Source organism: Zosterops lateralis, assembly GCF_965231275.1.
Source record: "Zosterops lateralis genome assembly, chromosome: 11".
NCBI lineage: Eukaryota > Metazoa > Chordata > Aves > Passeriformes > Zosteropidae > Zosterops > Zosterops lateralis.
In genome coordinates this window covers 22,047,748-22,067,878 of record NC_139771.1, presented here as the reverse complement: position 1 = coordinate 22,067,878, position 20,131 = coordinate 22,047,748, and the positions used below count along the sequence as shown (strand labels likewise).

General features: G+C 36.4%; 1 protein-coding gene and 1 long non-coding RNA gene across 6 annotated transcripts in view; one reads left to right on the top strand and one right to left on the bottom strand.

Annotated features, from left to right (window-relative positions):
* The window catches only part of NR2C2 (nuclear receptor subfamily 2 group C member 2), a 30,500-nt gene extending 11,475 nt beyond the window's left edge, over positions 1 to 19,025 (top strand). For 3 of the 5 annotated variants that reach the window (XM_083869399.1, XM_083869396.1, XM_083869398.1), the window contains 9 exons: positions 1,649 to 1,796; positions 3,391 to 3,484; positions 3,898 to 4,031; positions 6,573 to 6,750; positions 7,015 to 7,136; positions 7,662 to 7,801; positions 8,410 to 8,547; positions 10,054 to 10,159; positions 12,271 to 19,025. In XM_083869399.1, coding sequence (XP_083725525.1) covers positions 1,649 to 1,796; positions 3,391 to 3,484; positions 3,898 to 4,031; positions 6,573 to 6,750; positions 7,015 to 7,136; positions 7,662 to 7,801; positions 8,410 to 8,547; positions 10,054 to 10,159; positions 12,271 to 12,445 — 1,235 coding nt within the window. In that variant the 3' untranslated portion in view covers positions 12,446 to 19,025. The remainder of the gene's footprint in view (positions 1 to 1,648; positions 1,797 to 3,390; positions 3,485 to 3,897; positions 4,032 to 6,572; positions 6,751 to 7,014; positions 7,137 to 7,661; positions 7,802 to 8,409; positions 8,548 to 10,053; positions 10,160 to 12,270) is intronic. The other 2 variants (XM_083869397.1, XM_083869400.1) reach the window with 2 other exon arrangements.
* On the bottom strand, positions 1,207 to 12,345 carry LOC310913739. The gene is made up of 5 exons (XR_014590899.1): positions 12,238 to 12,345; positions 10,900 to 11,005; positions 9,756 to 9,852; positions 5,533 to 5,629; positions 1,207 to 1,311 (listed from the first exon to the last, which is right to left on the bottom strand). It is a non-coding gene; the product is annotated as an uncharacterized lncRNA (long non-coding RNA).
* Positions 19,026 to 20,131: the final 1,106 nt, after the last annotated feature.

The following is a 20,131-nucleotide window of genomic DNA, read 5'->3' as shown; positions in this document are numbered from 1 at the left end:
GGACTACCACTTGTTAGTGTGTTTTCTCTGTTTTGGTATATGTTGCTTGAAGGAAACAACTTTTGGCAGCATCCAGTGCACCTTTCTTTCATCACCATTTTATGTCTGAGGTGCAGTAGTGGTTTGTTTTGAACCATGTCTCCAAGTACTGTTGTCTTTGAGGAGCCCAGTTACTGCCTCACTAAGAATGCACGTTCCAAACACATAGTTTATAATAGAATATAGTTTTACATGGATTGACATGAATCTATAGAAAGTAGTTAGCCTTTTTTTTTTCCCCCTCTTCTTAAATTTTATGTTAATTTGATATTCTCTGAGCAGTGTTTTATGAGGCATTGTCATATGTTTTAAAATATGCTTTCATGTTTGTATGCAGTACTTCTTACATTTCCAATGCTAGCAGGCAAACGCTTGCTTCAATATATTTTTGTTTTCAGTTTATGTCACCTGTTCTTCAATTTAGCACTATGTTGCTAAAGATCACAAAACAACACAAAAGGTTGTTTTGTGATCTGATCTAAGCAGGGTAAGTTCCAGCCACTGAGTTCAAGGGAGGCAGAACTTTAAGCTGTAAATAGGGACATAATTGTTGTATTTGCAATTTGAAACTCCAGACCTGTTGTAATGGTTTTGGTCCTTTGCACACAACATGTTGGATATAAGATGAGATGTTCGTGCAAGAAAAACGGCTGCAATTCCAGAAAGAAAACCTTTCTTAACTGGAAGTGATTAGGGTATGATTAGGGTATATGTTTACTGACTTCACTGGCTTTGGGTCGGGCTTCTGATTAATTAATATGTATTCACCAAGCCAATAAATTTGATGTGACAACTTTTAAGCCCTTAAATTTTGCTAATAGTAACAATATTAGCAAAAATAAAATCTGAAACTAAGTAACGCTTGCTGGTTATAAGGATAATTTTCTATATTATGTTTAATAATAGTATTTTAATATAATAAAGATGCACTTTTTACTTTCTTTAAAACTTATAAAGTAACTGTTTCTTAATATTTTTATTAAAAATTTTGCTACACTTGTTAGGCACTTCAGAGACTCAATTTAGTTTGTTTCAATTCGCAAGTATATATATTTAGATTATGAAAGGGTTAGTTTTGAAACACTCTTCTCTAACTGGGTGGAATTAATGTCTATGAGTGAAGCGTATGTCATGCAGAGAGTATTCTCTCAAGGAATTAACCTGCATCTCTCAGGTAACTTGCCTCTTGACTTTTTCTGAGTTCCTTCTGGATTTGCATTGTTTTGTGTCATCCAGAATAGGAATGTGCTTAACATTTAGATATAGCTGTGCCTGTAAAAAAAAAATATATATATAAACAAATTGAAAACACAATCTGTAGAATCTTGCAATTTATCAAATGCCAAAAAAAGAGCAATATTTTATTCAAGATGAGCAAAACTTGAAGCAAAAGATCAATCTGTGACTTTCTTGGTTAAAAGTATATATAAAAATACACATACTCACAGATATAGTAACATTCAAGCCTGCATTTCTTCACTCTTGGTATTAAATTTCCAGTTTTGTGCTGAGCTGGTACACTATCATAACTGCAGGAATTTTACTTACTTTTTGTATTTTTAGTTTGAATTATTTCCTTTCAAATCTGTATGTTTCTATCTTTATGCAGCAGTTCAAAGTGAAAGAAAGCCTTTTGATGTACAGCGTGAAAAGCCAACCAACTGTGCAGCTTCTACTGAAAAAATCTATATAAGAAAAGATCTTCGAAGCCCTCTAATAGCAACTCCAACATTTGTGGCAGATAAAGATGGGACACGGTGAGTACCCCAGTTCCACACATCTTCATTCACATTATTTGTGCATGTTACTTTGCAGTCACACCCATATTCTTTCTCCCCTCTGATCTCAGAGAGTACAGAAAAGATCTCTAATGCACACATCATCTGTTTCCATCACCAAGGCCAGCGTAGGTTCTGCTTCTCATGAAAGTTTTTATGACTGCATACAGGAATCTGGTTTTCAGTTCAGAGCTGGCTCTTGTCCAGCCAGGTCAGAGCAATGCAGAGCAAGTGAATGATATCCAGGGAGAAAGCATGTAGGCTAATGGGGTGATGCATTTGGGTTAGCACTTATCTGAAATCAGGTCTGCAAATGCCTTTCTTCTCCTAAAGAGAGTAGTTTGGGAGACTCAGTGACTGCTGATTCAGATCCCAAGAGACTGGTTTCAACAACAGCAAAACAGCAGCTTCCTTTTACTATATCGAAGATACTCTAAGATGGTTCCTGCACTCTCAGATGTGTCCTTAGGCAGTGGGTGTGAAAATGCACATCATTACAAACAAAGGCAAGATTTCTTTTTTTCTGAATAGAATTTTAAAGGTCTAGGTTAAATACGATATTTTTAAAACTGTAATTTATGAATGGTTAAGAACCATGTAAAAAAATGGTTTTTATTATTATGGGGGGAAGTGTAAGTGTATGCGTTTAATTTTTTAAATATGTGTTCCTTGTTGAACAAATGACACTGCAGTTAGGAAGTCTGGGCTGCAGGTTTCTTAGAGAACTGTTTTTCAGTGTTCTTGTTTGAAAGAAGTCTCCAGAGACACATTTGCCTCTTAGAAATTTCCTTGAGCTACAGATCTATTACCTATAAACAATAAACCACTCTGAACCACTCTGTTGTTCAGATTTGCATATTTTAAGATAATTTGCTGCCTGTGCTTGTTCACAATGATAGCTGTTAGACTCAGACCCCTTGTACTGTAACGTCCTGCATCCCGCACCTGTGTTGTGTGCGTTGGTATCATGTTGTGGACACTTGGAGCATCACATAAGTAGCAAATAAACTGCAAAGACTTTCCACTGTCTCCCTAAACTAGATACAACAGAGGGGAAGGATATTGGGTCAAAAAGCAGCAGAAGTAAAGGCAGCAGAGATTTTATGCAGGCTTTGATTACATGACTGTTTCTGACTATATTTTGGAATGTAAAAAATATTTTTATGACTTTTATTCAGTGCTGGCCATTGTCTTGCTTGGAATACAGTTATGCCTTCCTCAAAAGTCTAATATAAAACTAGAGCTACTAGGTGACTTCTTGAGAGCATAAGAAGACAACAACTTTCCTTGAAGCAGACTAAACCAGAACAAAAAGCAAATGAGAAGATATGCATTTGGGAAGTTGTCATTGTTTTGCACTGGAAATTAAAAGATATTTCAGTCTTTCTATCTGTCTTCCAAGCTACTTTTTGGGAACTGTTTCAGAAAGACTTAAATCCTGATAAACTGTAAGCTTCATTAAATTGTTCATTTTAAAATTGGTAATTCTTTTTATGCTGTCATAAGTTGTTACACATTCTTCTGATTACTGGAAAATACTGTTGACCCTCAGATGCCTTATGCTTTTAAACAGGTCAGCTGGTCTTCTTGATCCAGGAATGCTCGTGAATATTCAGCAGCCTTTGATCAGGGATGATGGTACAGTCCTCCTAGCTGCTGATTCCAAGGTATTACTGTCTCGCTTCAGTTCTGAGCATATCTATTAATTTGTTCAGATTACTTTATTGTACATAGTCTCAAGTAATTGTTGCTCTTGAGAAGATAACGTTGTGGTAAGTGTGAAGAACCATATTAATGGATGTAATAAACTGATCAACAGGATTGTGGTTTCTTTCGGCAAGCAAATTTCTGCAAAAGGTCAGCCACAGGTAGTTCTCCATATGATGTCTCATCTGGGACTAGGATTGATAATTAGAATATGATTTCAAGATAATTGAGAGCCATTGTTCTTCCTGGCATTCAGAAGGAAAGAAAAGGTGTGCAGGCGAAAAAGAGCAAAAATACTAAAAATGGGAGGGAGAAATTATATATTATATATTGATTATAATTTTGATTTAATAATTTAATGTTTCCTTTTTAGGCTGAAACAAGCCAGGGTGCCTTAGGAACACTAGCAAATGTTGTAACATCTCTTGCTAATCTCAGTGAGTCACTAAATAATGGAGATACTTCTGAAGTTCAACAAGAAGAGCAATCTGCAAGTGAAATTACACGGTATGCATTTATATTTACATCTTATTTAGCAATTTGTGTTCTTTGTGGTGTATCCTTACACTCATTCATTAAAGAAATTTGGCATTGTTACACCAGACAAAGTACAGATTGCCAGATTGCCCCTAATTGGAAACACAAAACCAGTTCTTTAGAAATCAGCTTTGGCTCTTGTGAAGTAGTGTTTCCTCTGTTACAAATGTAGTGTTCTGAAGCTATACCAGATTTGGTTCTCAGTAAATGTTAGTTTGTGACCTTGAAAGACTGTGAGAATAGCAACACTTCACTGCCATTTTATTTCACGGATGTGTTTTATGTAAGCTTCTCCTGTGCAATGCTTGTGCCCTTATCCCTGCTCTTTAGGGGTCTGCATTACTTCAGATTTATTTTTGAGATTGTGCTGCCATAAAATCACTTGGTAATGCAGATTTAGAAAGAGTTTGAAGTCTTTCTTTTCTTTATTAATAAAAAATATATGAAAAAGGAGCATGGAATATTAAAATTTCAAGCACAGCTTGAGGTTTGCAAGGCTATTTTTTTTTTTTTTGTTTTTTTTTTTGTTTTTTTTTTTGTTTTTTTAGTTTTTTTAGTTTTTTTAGTTTTTTTGAGATTTTTTTTTTTTGTGGGTGGAGGCAGGTTGGTTGAATTTAGCAGCATAGGTTTATAAGATAAAACACTTGGACTCAAAACTGTCCACGGTTTCTCAAAAGAAAGATTTTTTTAGGAGGAGCCTAACTATCATGGTTTAGGAATGGTATTCTCCAGTTTAATGTTCATACTTAAAATATGCTGCCACTTGCTCCCCTTCTGTCTCCAGTAAGAGGCACAAAAGGCAGAGATCACAGGTTGAAATAGGAACAATTTACTGGAAACAGCAATGAGACTAACAAACAGTAACAGCAAAATGAAATAGTAATAGCAACAATATTAATAACAAAAGATAAAAAAAAAACAATTTACACAGAAAAGCCTCTGACAATAAACAAAAAGCAGACCAGTCTGCCCACTACACTAACTGGAAGACACCTGTGGGTGGAGAGAGAGAGTACACGAGAGAGAAGGATATTAATTAAGGCTTTTAAGTCTTTCATTTGAACTCTTCAAATGAAATGAATTAATATTTTAAAATACTTGACACTGCAATGTCAGCTTATGTTAACATCTTACTGTTTCTTTAAAGCAGAAAAAAAAAATTATAAAAATCCCTCTCCCAAAAAAACATTTGACGAAAGAAGTGGCAAAGGATCACTATACCATAATACTGTCCACTGGTAGGAAATTGTAACACAAAATTCTTCTTTACATCTAAGCTCCGTTAATCCTAAGAGAATTTACTCTGATTTATTTGGGTAATAATCCAGCAACAGCTTGAGCATAAAGGAGACCAGTGTTACTGTCATAAGGCTTTTAAGGCTCTGTCTATACTGGGAGATAAGGAGTGCCTGGCCATATTTCATCTTAAGGGAAAGGAAATCCAGGCATATTGTCTAGAAGAAAACCATACCGTTCTCCACTGTTCCAAAAAGCTGGAGATCAAGGATGGGGACAAGAACAGGGACTTTGTTCTTCAGAGTACGTCTGGTCTGTTATCCTCACTGAATCTGTGAGAAGGGGGAACAGTGAATGGTAAGTACAAGAGGACTGTTGTGGTTTAAGCCCAGCAGACAACTAAGCTTGCACAGCTGCTCCCTCACTCCCCCACCACTGGGACTGGCAATAGAATCAGAAGGGTAAAAGTGAGAAAACTTGTGTGTTGAGATAAAGACAGTTAAATAGATGAAGCAAAAGCCACACACACAAGCAAAGTAAAGGAATTCATTCACTACTTTCCATAGGCAGTCAGGTGTTCAGCCACCTCCAGGGCAGCAGGGCTCCAGCACGTGTAACAGTTACTTCTGAAGACCAACACCATTACTCTAAACATCCTCCCACTTCCTCTTTCTTCCCCCTTCTTCATGTACTGAGTGTGACATCACAAAGTATGGAATAACCCTTGCATCAGTTGGGGTCAACTGTCCTGGATGTGTCACCTCCAAACTTCCTGTGCATCCCCAGCTTCCTCACTGCAGGGAGGACAAGAAGCCGAGAAAGGCCTTTACACTGTGCAAGCACTGCTGTGCATAACAAAACCATCTCTATATTATCAGCATTGTTTTCAGTAAAAATCCAAAACACAGCCCCATATTAGCTGCAGCAAAGAAAATTAACTCTATCCCAGCCACAACCAGCACAGCACAAGGCCGCTTTACTAGCACAAATAATAGGATAAAACCATCAGAGCAGGATTTACAGCTCAAAATCCTTCCCTTACAGCAGAGATCTTTTACCAGCAATATGTGGGCACATCTATTTGTTTTATTAATGCTCAAAGAATACAGAGGGACCAAATTGTGATGAAAAGTCTGACCTTGTGTCAGCCTAAAGAGTTCTTTAGTACGTTGCCTCTAAGTGGAAATGTTTTATAGCATTTAATTTGAGCACTGTGATTTTTTTTAAGATCTAAGGAAGCACTCTTTCATTGTTTACTTATTTATTATTTTTTAGGGCATTTGATACTTTGGCTAAAGCACTTAATACCACAGATGGTACAACACCTCATAACTTGGCAGATGGGATGGATCCTACAGGAGGAGGAAATATTCATGTAATTAGTAGAGATCAGTCAACACCAATTATTGAAGTGGAAGGACCCCTACTTACAGATACACATGTCACATTTAAGGTATGTGCTCCTTTAAATGTCTTACCAAACAAACTAATGCTTAAGATGTATGATCTTCTGCATAATTTCTTGTCTCATATTTGCATTCCTTCCCAGTAGTAATGATTTATTTAGTGCAGTTTTCCTTTGATAACTTGTTGTCACACTGTTGATTGTGATGGACTTTGAGAGTAGTTTGAATGTTTCTGCTGGTTATTTCATCGATGATGACAACTGGTTTATGTCTGAACTATATGTATTGTACTGTGCTTTTATTTTTTGCAGCTGACAATGCCCAGTCCGATGCCAGAGTACCTTAATGTACACTACATCTGTGAGTCAGCATCACGACTCCTTTTCCTCTCTATGCACTGGGCTAGGTCCATACCTGCATTTCAAGCTCTTGGGTAAATGGACATACTCTGTTTGAATGGTTTGCTTTGAATGAATTTAAGCACTGAACTAATCTGAACACTTTCCAGCTATTTTGAACTTTTTAGTTATGATATTGTTTAATTTTTAATGAATACTTTAAAATGCATGAAGACTATGCAATACTCCCTGTTTTGAAGAATAAAATAGAAGATGGCAGGGAGGAGGGTAGCTACAATATCTGATGTTACTGTGGTTACAGAAACTAAAGCCAAATCAAAAGCAAGCGTGAATTTGTAAAACTTAAATCCTTGCTTTTGATACCTTACTAAAGAATTGATGAGCGCCATGTCACAGATAACCCAAAATGGTTTCCCATAGTCTATAATTTCTTTTTGCTTCTTGAAATACTTGTAATATGCCAATATATGCCTATTACCAAAACATTTTTGCAATACATTCATCCTTATGAATTGTTGTACATAACATAATTGTACATAGGGCAATACCAAGCTGATATGCAAACTACCTAGCATTGTTTGATTTTCTGGTGTTTGTAGGCAGGACTGTAATACCAGCCTCGTGCGTGCCTGCTGGAATGAGCTGTTTACCTTGGGCCTGGCACAGTGTGCGCAGGTGATGAGTCTGTCCACTATTCTGGGAGCCATTGTGAACCACCTCCAGAACAGCATACAGGAAGGTATGTTACCTCTGCTGCTGACAGCACGGGGTCGTTTGGATAACATTGCTCACAAGGTGTTTCCCCATCAGAGGCAGAATTACACCAGGAACCAGGGGAAGGTGAGGCTTTCTCTTGCATAATTATCTTTCCCCTGGTGATCTATAACTTTGTTGCACTGACCTCACAGAGATATCGGTGGGATAGAAGTGTCCATAGAGGCAAGGGGGTCTTCCATGCCTGACTGACATTACAGAGAATGACAGTACATCCTAGAATACTCCTTGGATGTGCTCAGAGAGTTTTCTTTCCATCCAGATGTATGTTTTTTCATCTTAGAATAATGATACCCGCTTCCAAACCACACCAAGCTTTTTCCTTCCAGAACTTTCCTTCTCTTTGCAGTGTAAAAACACAGCATTTGCCAATTATCATGACAAGCATATTCTCACAAGTATAATGGTTTTGGATACTACTGTAATGCAGTAATGATTAATTCAGGCCATCCTTACATGTTAAGTGGTTTTAAGACAGCAAAAGACTTGTAAATATCACTTGACTTGGTTTATAAAACTTTATATTAGAAATGCTTGAGCTCAGATGAAATAGTAAGCAATATCTTTTTGTAGATAAACTTTCTGGAGACAGAATAAAGCAAGTCATGGAACACATCTGGAAACTTCAGGAGTTCTGTAACAGCATGGCCAAGCTTGATATTGATGGATATGAATATGCATACCTTAAAGCTATAGTCCTTTTTAGCCCTGGTAAGGAATTTAGTAACCATATCTTTTTAAATAATAAACCTTAATATGTCAATGCTTTAGCATTTTTAAAATTAGAGTAATGTCTTGAGATGAGACTCATCTGTTAAGGTGTAGATAAAATGATTGTTACATAATGATGATAGCAATATGTGTTTTAAAGTAACTTCAGAGCAACATATCCATGTTGTTTACAGTTCCAATCTATCAGGTGTTTCCTGTACATACACCCTAGAAGATCAGATTCTCGAGTTACCTTCAGCTGAGAATCTTTAAGTAATAAATTATCTGGAATGTGTACTAGCAATATTAATGAGGCAGATGGTGATGAGGAATAGAAAAAATGCATTCTCTGAGTGACAAAAATAAATTTGCTTCAGTTTTAGTATTTTTAATATACTTGTAAGAGGAATAGCTGAAATATGAGCAGAAATACCTACTTTATATGAAACATCCACAAAATCTCAAAAACTGAATGTAAACAGGCTGTCTTCCATTTGTTACCAAAAAAATGACAGCAGACAACTAAAGCACAGTCAAGTGTTACTGAAATATGAGAAGAAGACACTTGAGATTTTCTGGAATAATTAGGTAAGGACATTAAAGGAATTGGAAGTGGCAGTCTTTTCAGCAAAGATGGCAGATGTTTCTAGGGCACACAAAGGTTAATTTAAAACTGCTGACAGGCTGAGTAAAAAGGAAAGTTTTGCTCAGAAATGCATATTATTTATTTTAAATCAAAGGTATTTACCACTTTGTATTTAACAGAATACAAAGTAAAAGGATATAGTTATTGGTGTGTTTGCTTGGGGGTTTTTTGCATTGATAACAATTTTTTTCTCTGTTAATAAAACTGATCCTGGTGTCTTGAACTGTTCTTTTGAATATTTTTGGGGAGATTGTCCCATTAGAGTTAAGTTTATTAGGGTTTTTTTCCAAGTTGGAAAAGCAAGAAACTATCCAAACAGAAGGTAGCTCTGTCGTGGTTGAAGGGACAAGCGGTTTGGACACAAGAGTGTGTCCAAACTTAATTTTTTGGCATAGTAAGATAGGTGATATTTCGTGGGTTTGCACTTTTTTTGCTCTGATCACAAGGCTGTCTGCAGAGCTGAGCCAGCTGGAATTAAAACATGAGAAAGACTTGGGAAGATAACCCTAGAAACTGCTTAGCCAGCCTAATTAGAGCAAATCACAGAGGCAAACATACTTACATTTAAACAAGCAAAGTTAAAACCAAATTCTGTCTCATTTCCTGGTACACACACAGAGGCTTAATCTTTGTCCACTTCCTTATGGATAGACACAGCTCTAGAGAGAAAAGTGAACAAGTGATTCCGAAGCCAGGAAGTAAATGTTCACCTGAGTGGTTTCCTTTATACAGCCAGCATGTTAAACATCACAGTATGATAGAAATATTTCATTGAAATTAAATGTGAGAGTCTTATAAATACATTTATTTCACAATGTATAGGGAAACAATCGACATATAGAAATGTTTTGTTTCTTTAGATCACCCTGGTCTGACCAGTTCAACTCAAATAGAAAAATTCCAGGAGAAGGCACAGATGGAATTGCAGGACTATGTACAAAAAACCTATCCAGAAGATACTTATAGGTATTTATTGTCTAAAGTACCCAAAATAATGTTGTGGGCTGTAGCTAACAAAAGTAAAAAATAATATTATTGATGTTTTTGACATCTGGGGTTTGGGTTTTTTTCTGACTGTTGATGAGAAAGAACTAAAACCTAATTCAAAAAAGCAAACAGGTTTGTCTAAAGATGCATAGAAACAAGAACAGCTGTCTAGCTTCCTCCATGTAAATTAAATTTATTAGTACTATCTGGGTTTTTGAGGGTTTTTTTGAGACTCTCATAGTCATGTTTAGAAAAGTAAACAGACTTTTTTAGAAGTTTAAGGGATAACTGCTTCAATTGACTAATTCACACTGCTTCTTTTTTCAAGTTATTATTTTAAGGTCTCTTTGACAACTAAAAGGTGATTATCATCCTTGAAATGTTTCTCAAGTTGCATATGCAGAAAAATGTTAAAACTGTCAATTATAGCCCTTGGGAAAACAAGGATTACATATAACAGGGAACAATAACCATCTCACTTCTGTTTATAAGAAGTTATCACATCTTTATTTTCTCCTTTTTTTTTTTTTTTTTTTTTATGTTATATGTTAGTTATATAACTTCTCTGAAATTATCTAGTTGAGAGCTTTTTTTCACCTCTCAACTATTCTGTTTGTTATGTGTGTGTTAGAAATAATTACCCTATTTTCTAACAAACTCCATCAAAACTCAGAATTCATCAACACTATGATTATCTGCACCATCAGGGAAATTCTCACCTCTGTTTAGCAAGATATACTAGAACATGTTCTTTTTTATTGTGAAAGGTATCCTCATGTAGAGAAGGAATCCCATACACTTGAGCACTGTCTGAGGATGGGGTAACTAAAAAGAAGAAAAAAACCTGTCTGAAAAAGAGAGCTTCTACTATCTCTGTTTTCTGCACTGATCTTACAGAATTAACACTGTGGTACAATGAAAATAGGATTCTCTGCCTCAGAAATATCCTCAAATCCCACTTTCTTCCACGTACAATTGAGTCCTTCTGGTTTGATTAGTGAGAGCTGAATATCTATCATAATGCTAAATATAAAATTTGTTCCATATACTTATTTTTCATAATAGTGTCTCAGGGAAGAAAATCAGAATTACATTCCCCAAGCAGTGACCTGTATTTTAACTAATAGTGTCTGTTTCTCCATGCTTACCCATAGACAAGTTTAGAGAACAAATCTGATTATTTCTGAGCAACTGAGTGCTAGTACAAATTGAGATAGGAGACAAGTGTTACAATTATCACAAAAACAACAGCATAGTTGGAATCTTTTTGCCCTGAAGTTTACAAGATATAATATATTAGCAGAATGGACCTTAGATATTTTCTCCATAAATATTCAAGCATTTTTCAGAGCACTTGTGGTCTGTGCTACCTAAGGTTTGCTATTACAAGGTTCTGCTTCAGCAAATAGATTTGATTTGGCATTTGTGATGAACATTTGCCATATGAATGACAGCAAAATGCTTTCATCACTGTCCTAAATTTCATATGCATGGGAAGTCTAGCATTTCAATACAATCGCCTCTTTATATTGAATATCTGTTACCATCCTGGTAAAGAAAACACCAGGGCAATTTGGCAATATTTATGCTTAACAGTACATTTTCCTGAATTCCTTCTCTCATTAGAAGCAGATTCTCTTTTTTCTGTTTATATACATCCAGCCCCCCAGCTATCTTATTTGGCATGAAATTGCTAGGCAACTGAGGACTATGTTGTTTGTGGCTGAAATTTTAATTAAGCATTATACTCTTAAAATGGTGCAAATGTTCACACTAATCAGTATGAATATTATTAGTCTCAGCATTGTTTGTCAAGAGCTGGGAATTCAAAAGCAGGCCAAGAAAATTGTGTGTTGTACATCCATGTTCTCTCTACAAAGGGCATTAACGTGTCCCTTTCATTGGAAAACTACAAAGCTACTTGGCTTTCAGTTTGCTTGAAGGATAGAACAGTAATCAATTAGCTTTAATTGCCTCTTTAGACATATTTGTGATTTATGGTAATAATAAAGACAGATCCAGCCCTTTAACCACAGAGTATCTTAAACTGGTCTTACATGTATTTATAATCCACTGCACTTGTTTTTCAGGCTGGCCCGGATCCTCGTTCGCCTGCCAGCGCTCAGGCTGATGAGCTCCAGCATCACCGAGGAACTGTTTTTCACAGGTCTCATTGGAAATGTTCCCATTGACAGCATAATCCCCTACATTCTCAAAATGGAAACAGCAGAGTACAATGGTCAAATAACTGGCACGTCTGCATAGAGGGAGCAACGTGATTTGAGGGATTGAAGTAATTTTCACAAAACTCACATAATTAAGAAGTTAAAAGAGTAATGTTTCAGTATGCGCAGATAATTCCAACTTGTTACCAGTTTCCTGACAGATTACTCCTTGTCTTTTTCTGATGTTGACAAAATTTAAAGCAGCTATTAAAAGACCTGCTATAGGACCTTTCCTACCACAAGGAATATTTTTGATGCCTTTCATTTAAAAGGCCATAGATTACTGAACATACTTTTCACATGCTTTGTATTTAGAAACTATCAGTGGTTAAAAAGAGTTTTATAATATCAGAATAGTAATAAAATTACTTTAAAAGTAAAAATGAACACTATGTATATATTTAAAAATATCCTTGGAATGAATGTCTAGCAAATGCCAGGGTATAATACTAGCACTTTGTAATCATTTCTTGTCAGAGCAACAGCATCATCAACATCCTGCTTATGAGTATGGAAAATGAAAAGAATGCATATGTCCTTAGTCAAAATGCTAGTGATTTGTAAAAATGTAGAATGCTAAAGGAGACAATCATTTAATCTACAAAAAGTCACTTGCTGTTATGTTATGCATGAAATATAATGTGGATTCTTAAATCAGATATTCACGTTATATGAAACTATATCTGTTAAATTAGTGTAGGTGTAATACACAGTACAGTGCAGTCATAGTGACTATTAAGTACTGCAGCAATTCCCCACACTAGAGGAAAAAAAGTGTTTGTCACAATTATGATTAAATATGCAGGTTCCCTAAAGTGTCTATTCAGACAAACACAATCATGAGAAATGTTATTCTAAGAAGCAGCCTTTTGACTTTGGGGAAAATCAGTCATTAACTGGAAGAGCAGTAATTTTCAAATAGAGTTGTGTGATGCTCTTTGAGTATGCTCTTTGTATGCTCCAAATTTACTCCTTCTCTCTGTACTCTGAACACCCTTGTGATGTAGCCACAGGGAACAATGTAAGACCTGAAATGTATAGGTTTGTCAGCAAGAGTTTATTACAGTGCTCTCTCACTTTATTTCTCCCTCCCTCCCTGAGCACTCCCAGTTCTGCAGGGTTCTCAACCTTGCTGTCACTCAGTTTGAAACCAGAATATAGTTAGGATTTACTCTCACTCATGTACAATTGCAGTTGATGACTGATACACCATGGAGATATAAAATTAACTACTTTTTAATTGTATCAAGTGATGAGCCATCAACATGTTTGCTGGTAGTACTGGCCATTAGCTAGCATAGGTTTTATTTTAGTATAATTTATTATTATGGCTGTTCAGTATTTTAAAATCAAGGATTTTTAAAAAAGTCATAGCAATTAATACCTTAATCTGATCCTGACTCATTAGCTGCATTAATGATTTTTTCTGTGTTAGAGGCATTCTTACTTTCGTAGTTTTATGTGACAAAACTTTTCTAATGATAAGTTCAGCACTTTGGTTTTTCTTCTGTTACTGATATTTATTTAGAAACATCAACTGGGTTGGTGTTTGTGACTCCTCAGAATCTGAATTGTAGCCAAAAGACCTTACGCAACTTTGGATGAGGCTTCTAAAGTAACAAAAAGACCTTGTATACTTCATGCTTGTTAGGAAGCTGATATTTGTAGCACTTACTGTGACACAAAAGACTATTTAAGTTTAGCTTCTGGATGCATTAAAGTCTTCTACAGTTACTGTTTTTAGCACATTCAGAATCTTCTTTTCTCAGAAGGTTATTACAAGGTTATTACAGAGTTCAGTATCCATGCAGAGATTTGTAATACTGCACTTTCATCTCTCTCAGCTTTTGCTATAGCAAATGAAATTCTCACACTGTTCACGTGATGGAAAGTCTGCTCTCTACATGTGAAGTCAGATGGACTCAGCTTTTAGTACCAACCATTTGATTGTAGTGTAACTGCTGCAGGATTGTGTCAGCACTTCTGCTGCACAGTTCTTATGTTAATACCATAATTTGCTGGCTTGCAGAGCTCAGAACCAAGCTACCTAGTTCTGATGCCATGAACAAAAGTTACTTTAACTATACATTATTTTGATCCCAAGACTAACATTTTGGATTGTAGAAATTTGAACGTATGGGTGCCTGGGCTATTTCCTCCCCAGGGAGAGGACTTTATGCTTCCCCTCTCTGAACCTGGCCTGTTTCTCCAGCCTGTCACAGTCCCTCTCAGTGGCAGTAGGGCCCTGTGATGCACACAGTGCAGCTCCACCATCAGGCAAGCTTTGCACTATCTTGGCAGAGAACAGTGCAACATTGACATAGTTCTTAGAACTTCTGAGGTTTGTTCCATCCCTCCTGCAGTGACTGGAAGATGGTAACAGGCTAATCTTAGTAGCTTTACTGTTAAATTAGTTTTGGTTTTTTTCTCCTTTGAAAGTGCAAAGTTTTCCTTATGAATATGGGACAGTAGAGTTTTTTATTATTGTAACAATTACTGAAGAACTATTTCTTGAGTATTAAATATTGAAATAGCTTGTTTTCATAAAGGTGAAATTTAAATGCCAAACTCATTTTCACAGAACTTGGAGTCAAAGTATCACAGTCACAAAGTGATTCTAAGAAAAGTTCATCTCACTGAAGCTCTACTGAGTGCCAAAATTTATTCTCTTTAGAGTTTTTGAGGTACTATTTCTGCTGCTCTTGAAACAAAAATATTTTAACTTGGCAGAAATACAGTAATAAATTATCTGATTAGATTTATCTGAACCTGAGCAAATGTGTATACTAGTCACAATTCATTCAGACAAATGGTAGAATTCTGTGCTGAGACTGGGGCATGATAATGAGGCAATGCAGGGAATGATAATGAGGCAGTAATGTGCACTGTGCTTCATTTGTTTTCCAACTCTTTTACAAAGGAACTTTTTGATTCAAATCTTGTAGATAAAAAGCATTTGGGACTAGCTTTGTTATAATGATTTTAATTGCATTTCTGACAAATGTAGGATGGTATCCTCTTTTCTCCCCTTTTCTTCCCTTTATTTACTTGCATTGGACTATAGAGTCAGAACTAAGACCACAAGCAAAAGTAATCTTTCCTGCCTATTTACATTGCTTATTAATTAGCTGTAATGCTTTTGGTGTCTGTGGAGTTACTCTTGCATGAAACTGGTAGAAGAGGAAAAATTATCTCCAAGGAGAGATCCTTCTAAGTCATACAAGGCTTTCTTTTAGCTGCCTTAAAATGTTTCATTATTAAGAAGGCTTAGTTTTCAGAGCACTCTGGGGCAGGAAACTATTGTTGCTCTCCACTGATTAGTTGGTGTCATTTGCCAAGTCTCCTTTCACCATCTTGTGCAGCCCTTGGCCTCCAGACAGCCAGGATGGCTCTGGTGAGGAGCTTTGGCTGCAAGGTCTGTCTGCAGGATCCAGCGGCTCTGCACGGCCACTCCAGTTCCCTTTGGCAAAGGGCACATTCTGAGGCTGCCCCAGAGAAACCAAGTCAGGGCTGAAGCCTCCAGGTGAAATCAGTTTCTTTACTCTTGTTTCTCCTTTGGCAGAGACTGTAAAACACTTATGTGGTTTTTTTATTGTTCTGTAGTGTACACAGATTCCTGAATTATTTCATTCAGGATACTGCAGCTGTCAGTAGATTTTCCTGCCCATTAAAGTTCAGACAGTAGTTAGGAATCTTTCCTGATTACCTGCTATTTAATTAGTAAAACGCAATTAAAAAAAAAAAAATAGCACCAAATAGCATGACTAACAAGGGGTTTCAGGAATACAGTTTAACAGGAAGACAGAAGTGGAAATGAATGGGCTGAGGTACTGCCCAAGCAGTGACAAAGCAGCTTCCTGCACTTACAGCACCAGCTGGGGCCCTGTCTGAATCAGGTGGAGTGAGCCGTAGAACTGGCAGGTCAGTCAGACACAGATGTACCACCACGTATCTACTGGATGATACCATCCTGAAAAGAACAAAAATGTTGATTTTCTGTTGAAGATCCCTCTCTTCCTCTCCAGTTACTCTTAATAGTGCAAAAGCAGGGGAGGCTGGGTTTTTTTCACCTACTCTTGCCCCTAAGGGGCAGAAATGCCAGCAAACAGGCATATTCCCACCTGTTGCCAGGGTTTGCCACTCTGGCCATACAGCAACAGAAGAGCTTTTGCAGTAGTTGGCTCTGGTGATAAGCGTGGCCAGCTGTGGCAGCAGCACACAACAGCTACAGTCCCAACTCCTCCAAACATCCAGAAGGGATCAGCCAAAGGAGGGCATGGTCACCCTAGAGAGGAGAGTGAGAGGCAGAGGAAGGACAAATTGCCAGCATATACTGGATCTTGAATGACAGGAAATTAGTTTAGAAACAGCTTTATATGAAAAATTACCAAGAGGGGGTAGCAAAAGAGAGACAATGAAAACATTTACTTTTCGCACCTTTTAATTATAAAGTTGCTGAGTTATTTTAAGAGTAAATACTCCTGAATTAAGTTCAGGCTTATTGTTTGATGCCATTAACCCTTCTTGTTAGATAATGCTACAACCCTACTTCCACTACGATAAGTGTTATCAACATATGGGAAATTATTTCTGAAAAAAAAAATTAGATTATTATTTTTACTGCAGTTACAAGTTAAATTCTTTGTAAAGTTTAGATGCTCCAAGTTTAAGCATCTAAAGTTTAGATGGTTTTTATTGTGAAGTCATGCTAAATTCATCACAGGTAATACTGTTGTAATGTTCCATAATTCCCACAACCTGTTCAATCCTCTGAGTTACATGAATGCTTTGAAAATTACTTATTGTTAAATTCCTGTCTTCTTTCTTTTTGAAGGGTTTGATAGAGTTGTACACGTCTATTTTGTGCCTCCCACCATTGTGCATTTCTGCATGTTCAGTTCTAGAACTCACTCGAGCAGCTGATGCATATGTACATAGCTGTATGTATGTGTGTATGAATGTATATGTTTATACCTTTCTGTCTAAATATATTCTGTACAGTGTATAGAAAATGTGTAGTGTATGTATATATATGTACAGATATGGAGCCGTTATTTGTCCATTCTATGTGCTAAAGTTTTTTATTCATTTGCTAATCCAGAGCTTCCTAATTTGGTCAGCCCTCACAATTTCCAGAGCTTTGCACCTTTTTTCTAAACCAGTCTGAATTCACTATTTGCTGTTCAGAAATGACAAATATATTCCATGAATTTTCTGGCTTTTACACTATTTTCTTTTACCTTTTCTCATTTGACCTATAGAGGTCTGCCAGTCAATAGTTAATTGAGCATATAATGCCTGTTAAAAATAATGAATAAATAACTATAGTTGTAGAAAATACTTCCCTGTTCATTATATACTTATTCTCTTCCAGCCTCCTGAGATACTTTTGTAATGTATTTTTTGTGAAGCTTGGTAAGAGACTGATTTTTTGGTTTTAAGTCTTCATCTGTGGCAAATTGAAAGTAAACCAAAGCAACCCAAGTTTCCCTTTATGACTGAACTGCAGCACACAGAACAGGAGGTCATAGATGCTGAGCTGTTTAATAAATCAATATTCAAATTGCCATAGTGATCACATGAAATCAACCTGTAAGTTAGAGACTGTGCTCTGTTCAGTGAAACAGCAGCTCTGGTACAACAGTAATTAAATAGGAACATCGCAGGTAGTTTATTTCTTAGCAAGCATCAAGATATCTCCAGGATTTTCACAATGCATTTCAATTGTATATTCACCTTCCAAAGTTTTTATCCTCCAACCTAAACTGAACACAACTAGTTGATTTAGGTGTCAGACTAATGTCCCTTTCCACACTCTGTCCTTTCCTGGGTCTGGAATGTGTGCACCTCCTGCACTGCCTGTGACAGTCTCACTGTCCATGTGGGACCTGGGCACACAGCTGGGAAATGAGATCTGAAGTAAGACAATTTCTTATTCATTTACATTATGAAAGAGTAAACAGATCTTGTTCTTTTTCCCTTTTGATGAAGTTAGAAAGGAAGCCTTCCATAAAGTAAATCTGTTAACTGTGGGTTTTTAAAAAAGCATTTCACAGACCATGCAGGGCAGTAGTTCAGCAAGTCTTGTTTCTGTCATTAAAAAGGTGAAGTAAAATTTTCTGAGCATTTATTTCCACCTTTTGTGCTCACTGTGGCAAAGACCTGTGTATATTTAATCAGATAATAAGACACTGATCAAAATAATACAAACTTTGTAAATGCTTAAAGTGGACCACAAGCCTGAGGAAAGTTTGCTAGGGAAAATGCTGAGAATGTTCTCTTTCTTGGTGTATTGATTTGTGAGCATTTGTAAGCTTTTATTTCAAATACTGGAATAAACCTGTAGCATTTCAAAACCTTATTTCTGTGATTTTCAGCAGCAAAAAAAATTAAATTAATGTCAGGAATTTCTGTGACAGATGGTCCTTCATTGATGTCAGGACAATTGGTGCTGTTTGAATCCTTGCTTTCCTCTTTAAAAGTGAACAGAAACCTTGAAGATCTGTTAAAGTCATTGTACTGAGGGAACAGTTTTAAACTTTAGGAAGCCAGTTGGGGCATTAATCAAGATTCAATCTGTTTAAAATTTCAACTGTGAATCCAGAAAAAAAAAGGCAAAATTCAGCAAAACTGAATGTGTTATATCCACATTTGAATTTTTTGTATGCTGAAGGACAAAATATGCTCAAATTTAGTGGCAATAAAGGCTCTGCAATAATACAACACAGGTCCATTTTACGGTATTTTCATGATTGTGAGTTAAAATAGGACTGAATAAATTTCAAAGAAAAAGCACAGTCTTTAAGAAGAAAACATTTTACTTACAGACTGTATATGTTAAATTTTTCATATATGGAATCTAGATCAAATGTTGAGATATTTTTAATAATTAATCTGTATTCTGAAATACACTGGAAGCCAATGTTCATAATTTCTTACCTGAAAACTGCACACTGTTGTATCTGTATTGGCATGCAGGGAGTGCTGAGCTCCTGTAAAACCAGCAAGTTTTTATAAAAGGAAGCATCCACTTTCAATTCCTTGGGATATATTCTGGAAGTCTCTGTTCCTTATAATTTAGAAAACTATCGTTTATGTTTATTTTAAAAACTTTGCAAAAGTTGTTAATTTCTCACAGCTTCTTTAGTGAAATCAGTATTGTTGTGTGTGATAACATTTAAAAAATAATAGCATGTTCTTTTTTTAAACTAAATTTTATATCCAAACACTGTCTTCAGTTACAAAGGAATTTGCATTGTTGTGTTTGTATATAGAGTATTGCAGTGCATGATTTAGCTTATGCATTTTATTAAATGCTCTTGTGTCATTATATTGGTGCAGTTAATACTAGTAGCTGAGGTTTCTACCATTAAAGTGAATTACAAATATAAGCGCCTTCTCGAGTTTTATTTTGAAGTTAATTTAATTTCCTCTTGAACAGGAGCTGTCTAAGCCAAATACCTTATTTACAATCTTACAGGGAGATTAAAACATTTTGCCTTCCCCACAGTGATTATCTTACGAGAGACTTAACCGGGTCTGGAACAGAAAAGAAATCCCGTTACCTCACTGACTCCAAGGAGCTTCTGTAGGAGGAGAGGGCTTTTCCTAAGGTTTAAATTCATCCTGAACAGACGCGCTTTGAGCGGCCCCGGAGCTCCCGCCGCTCCCCTCAGGCTCCTCCCGCCGCTCCCCTCAGGCCTTTCCCGCCGCTCCCCTCAGGCCT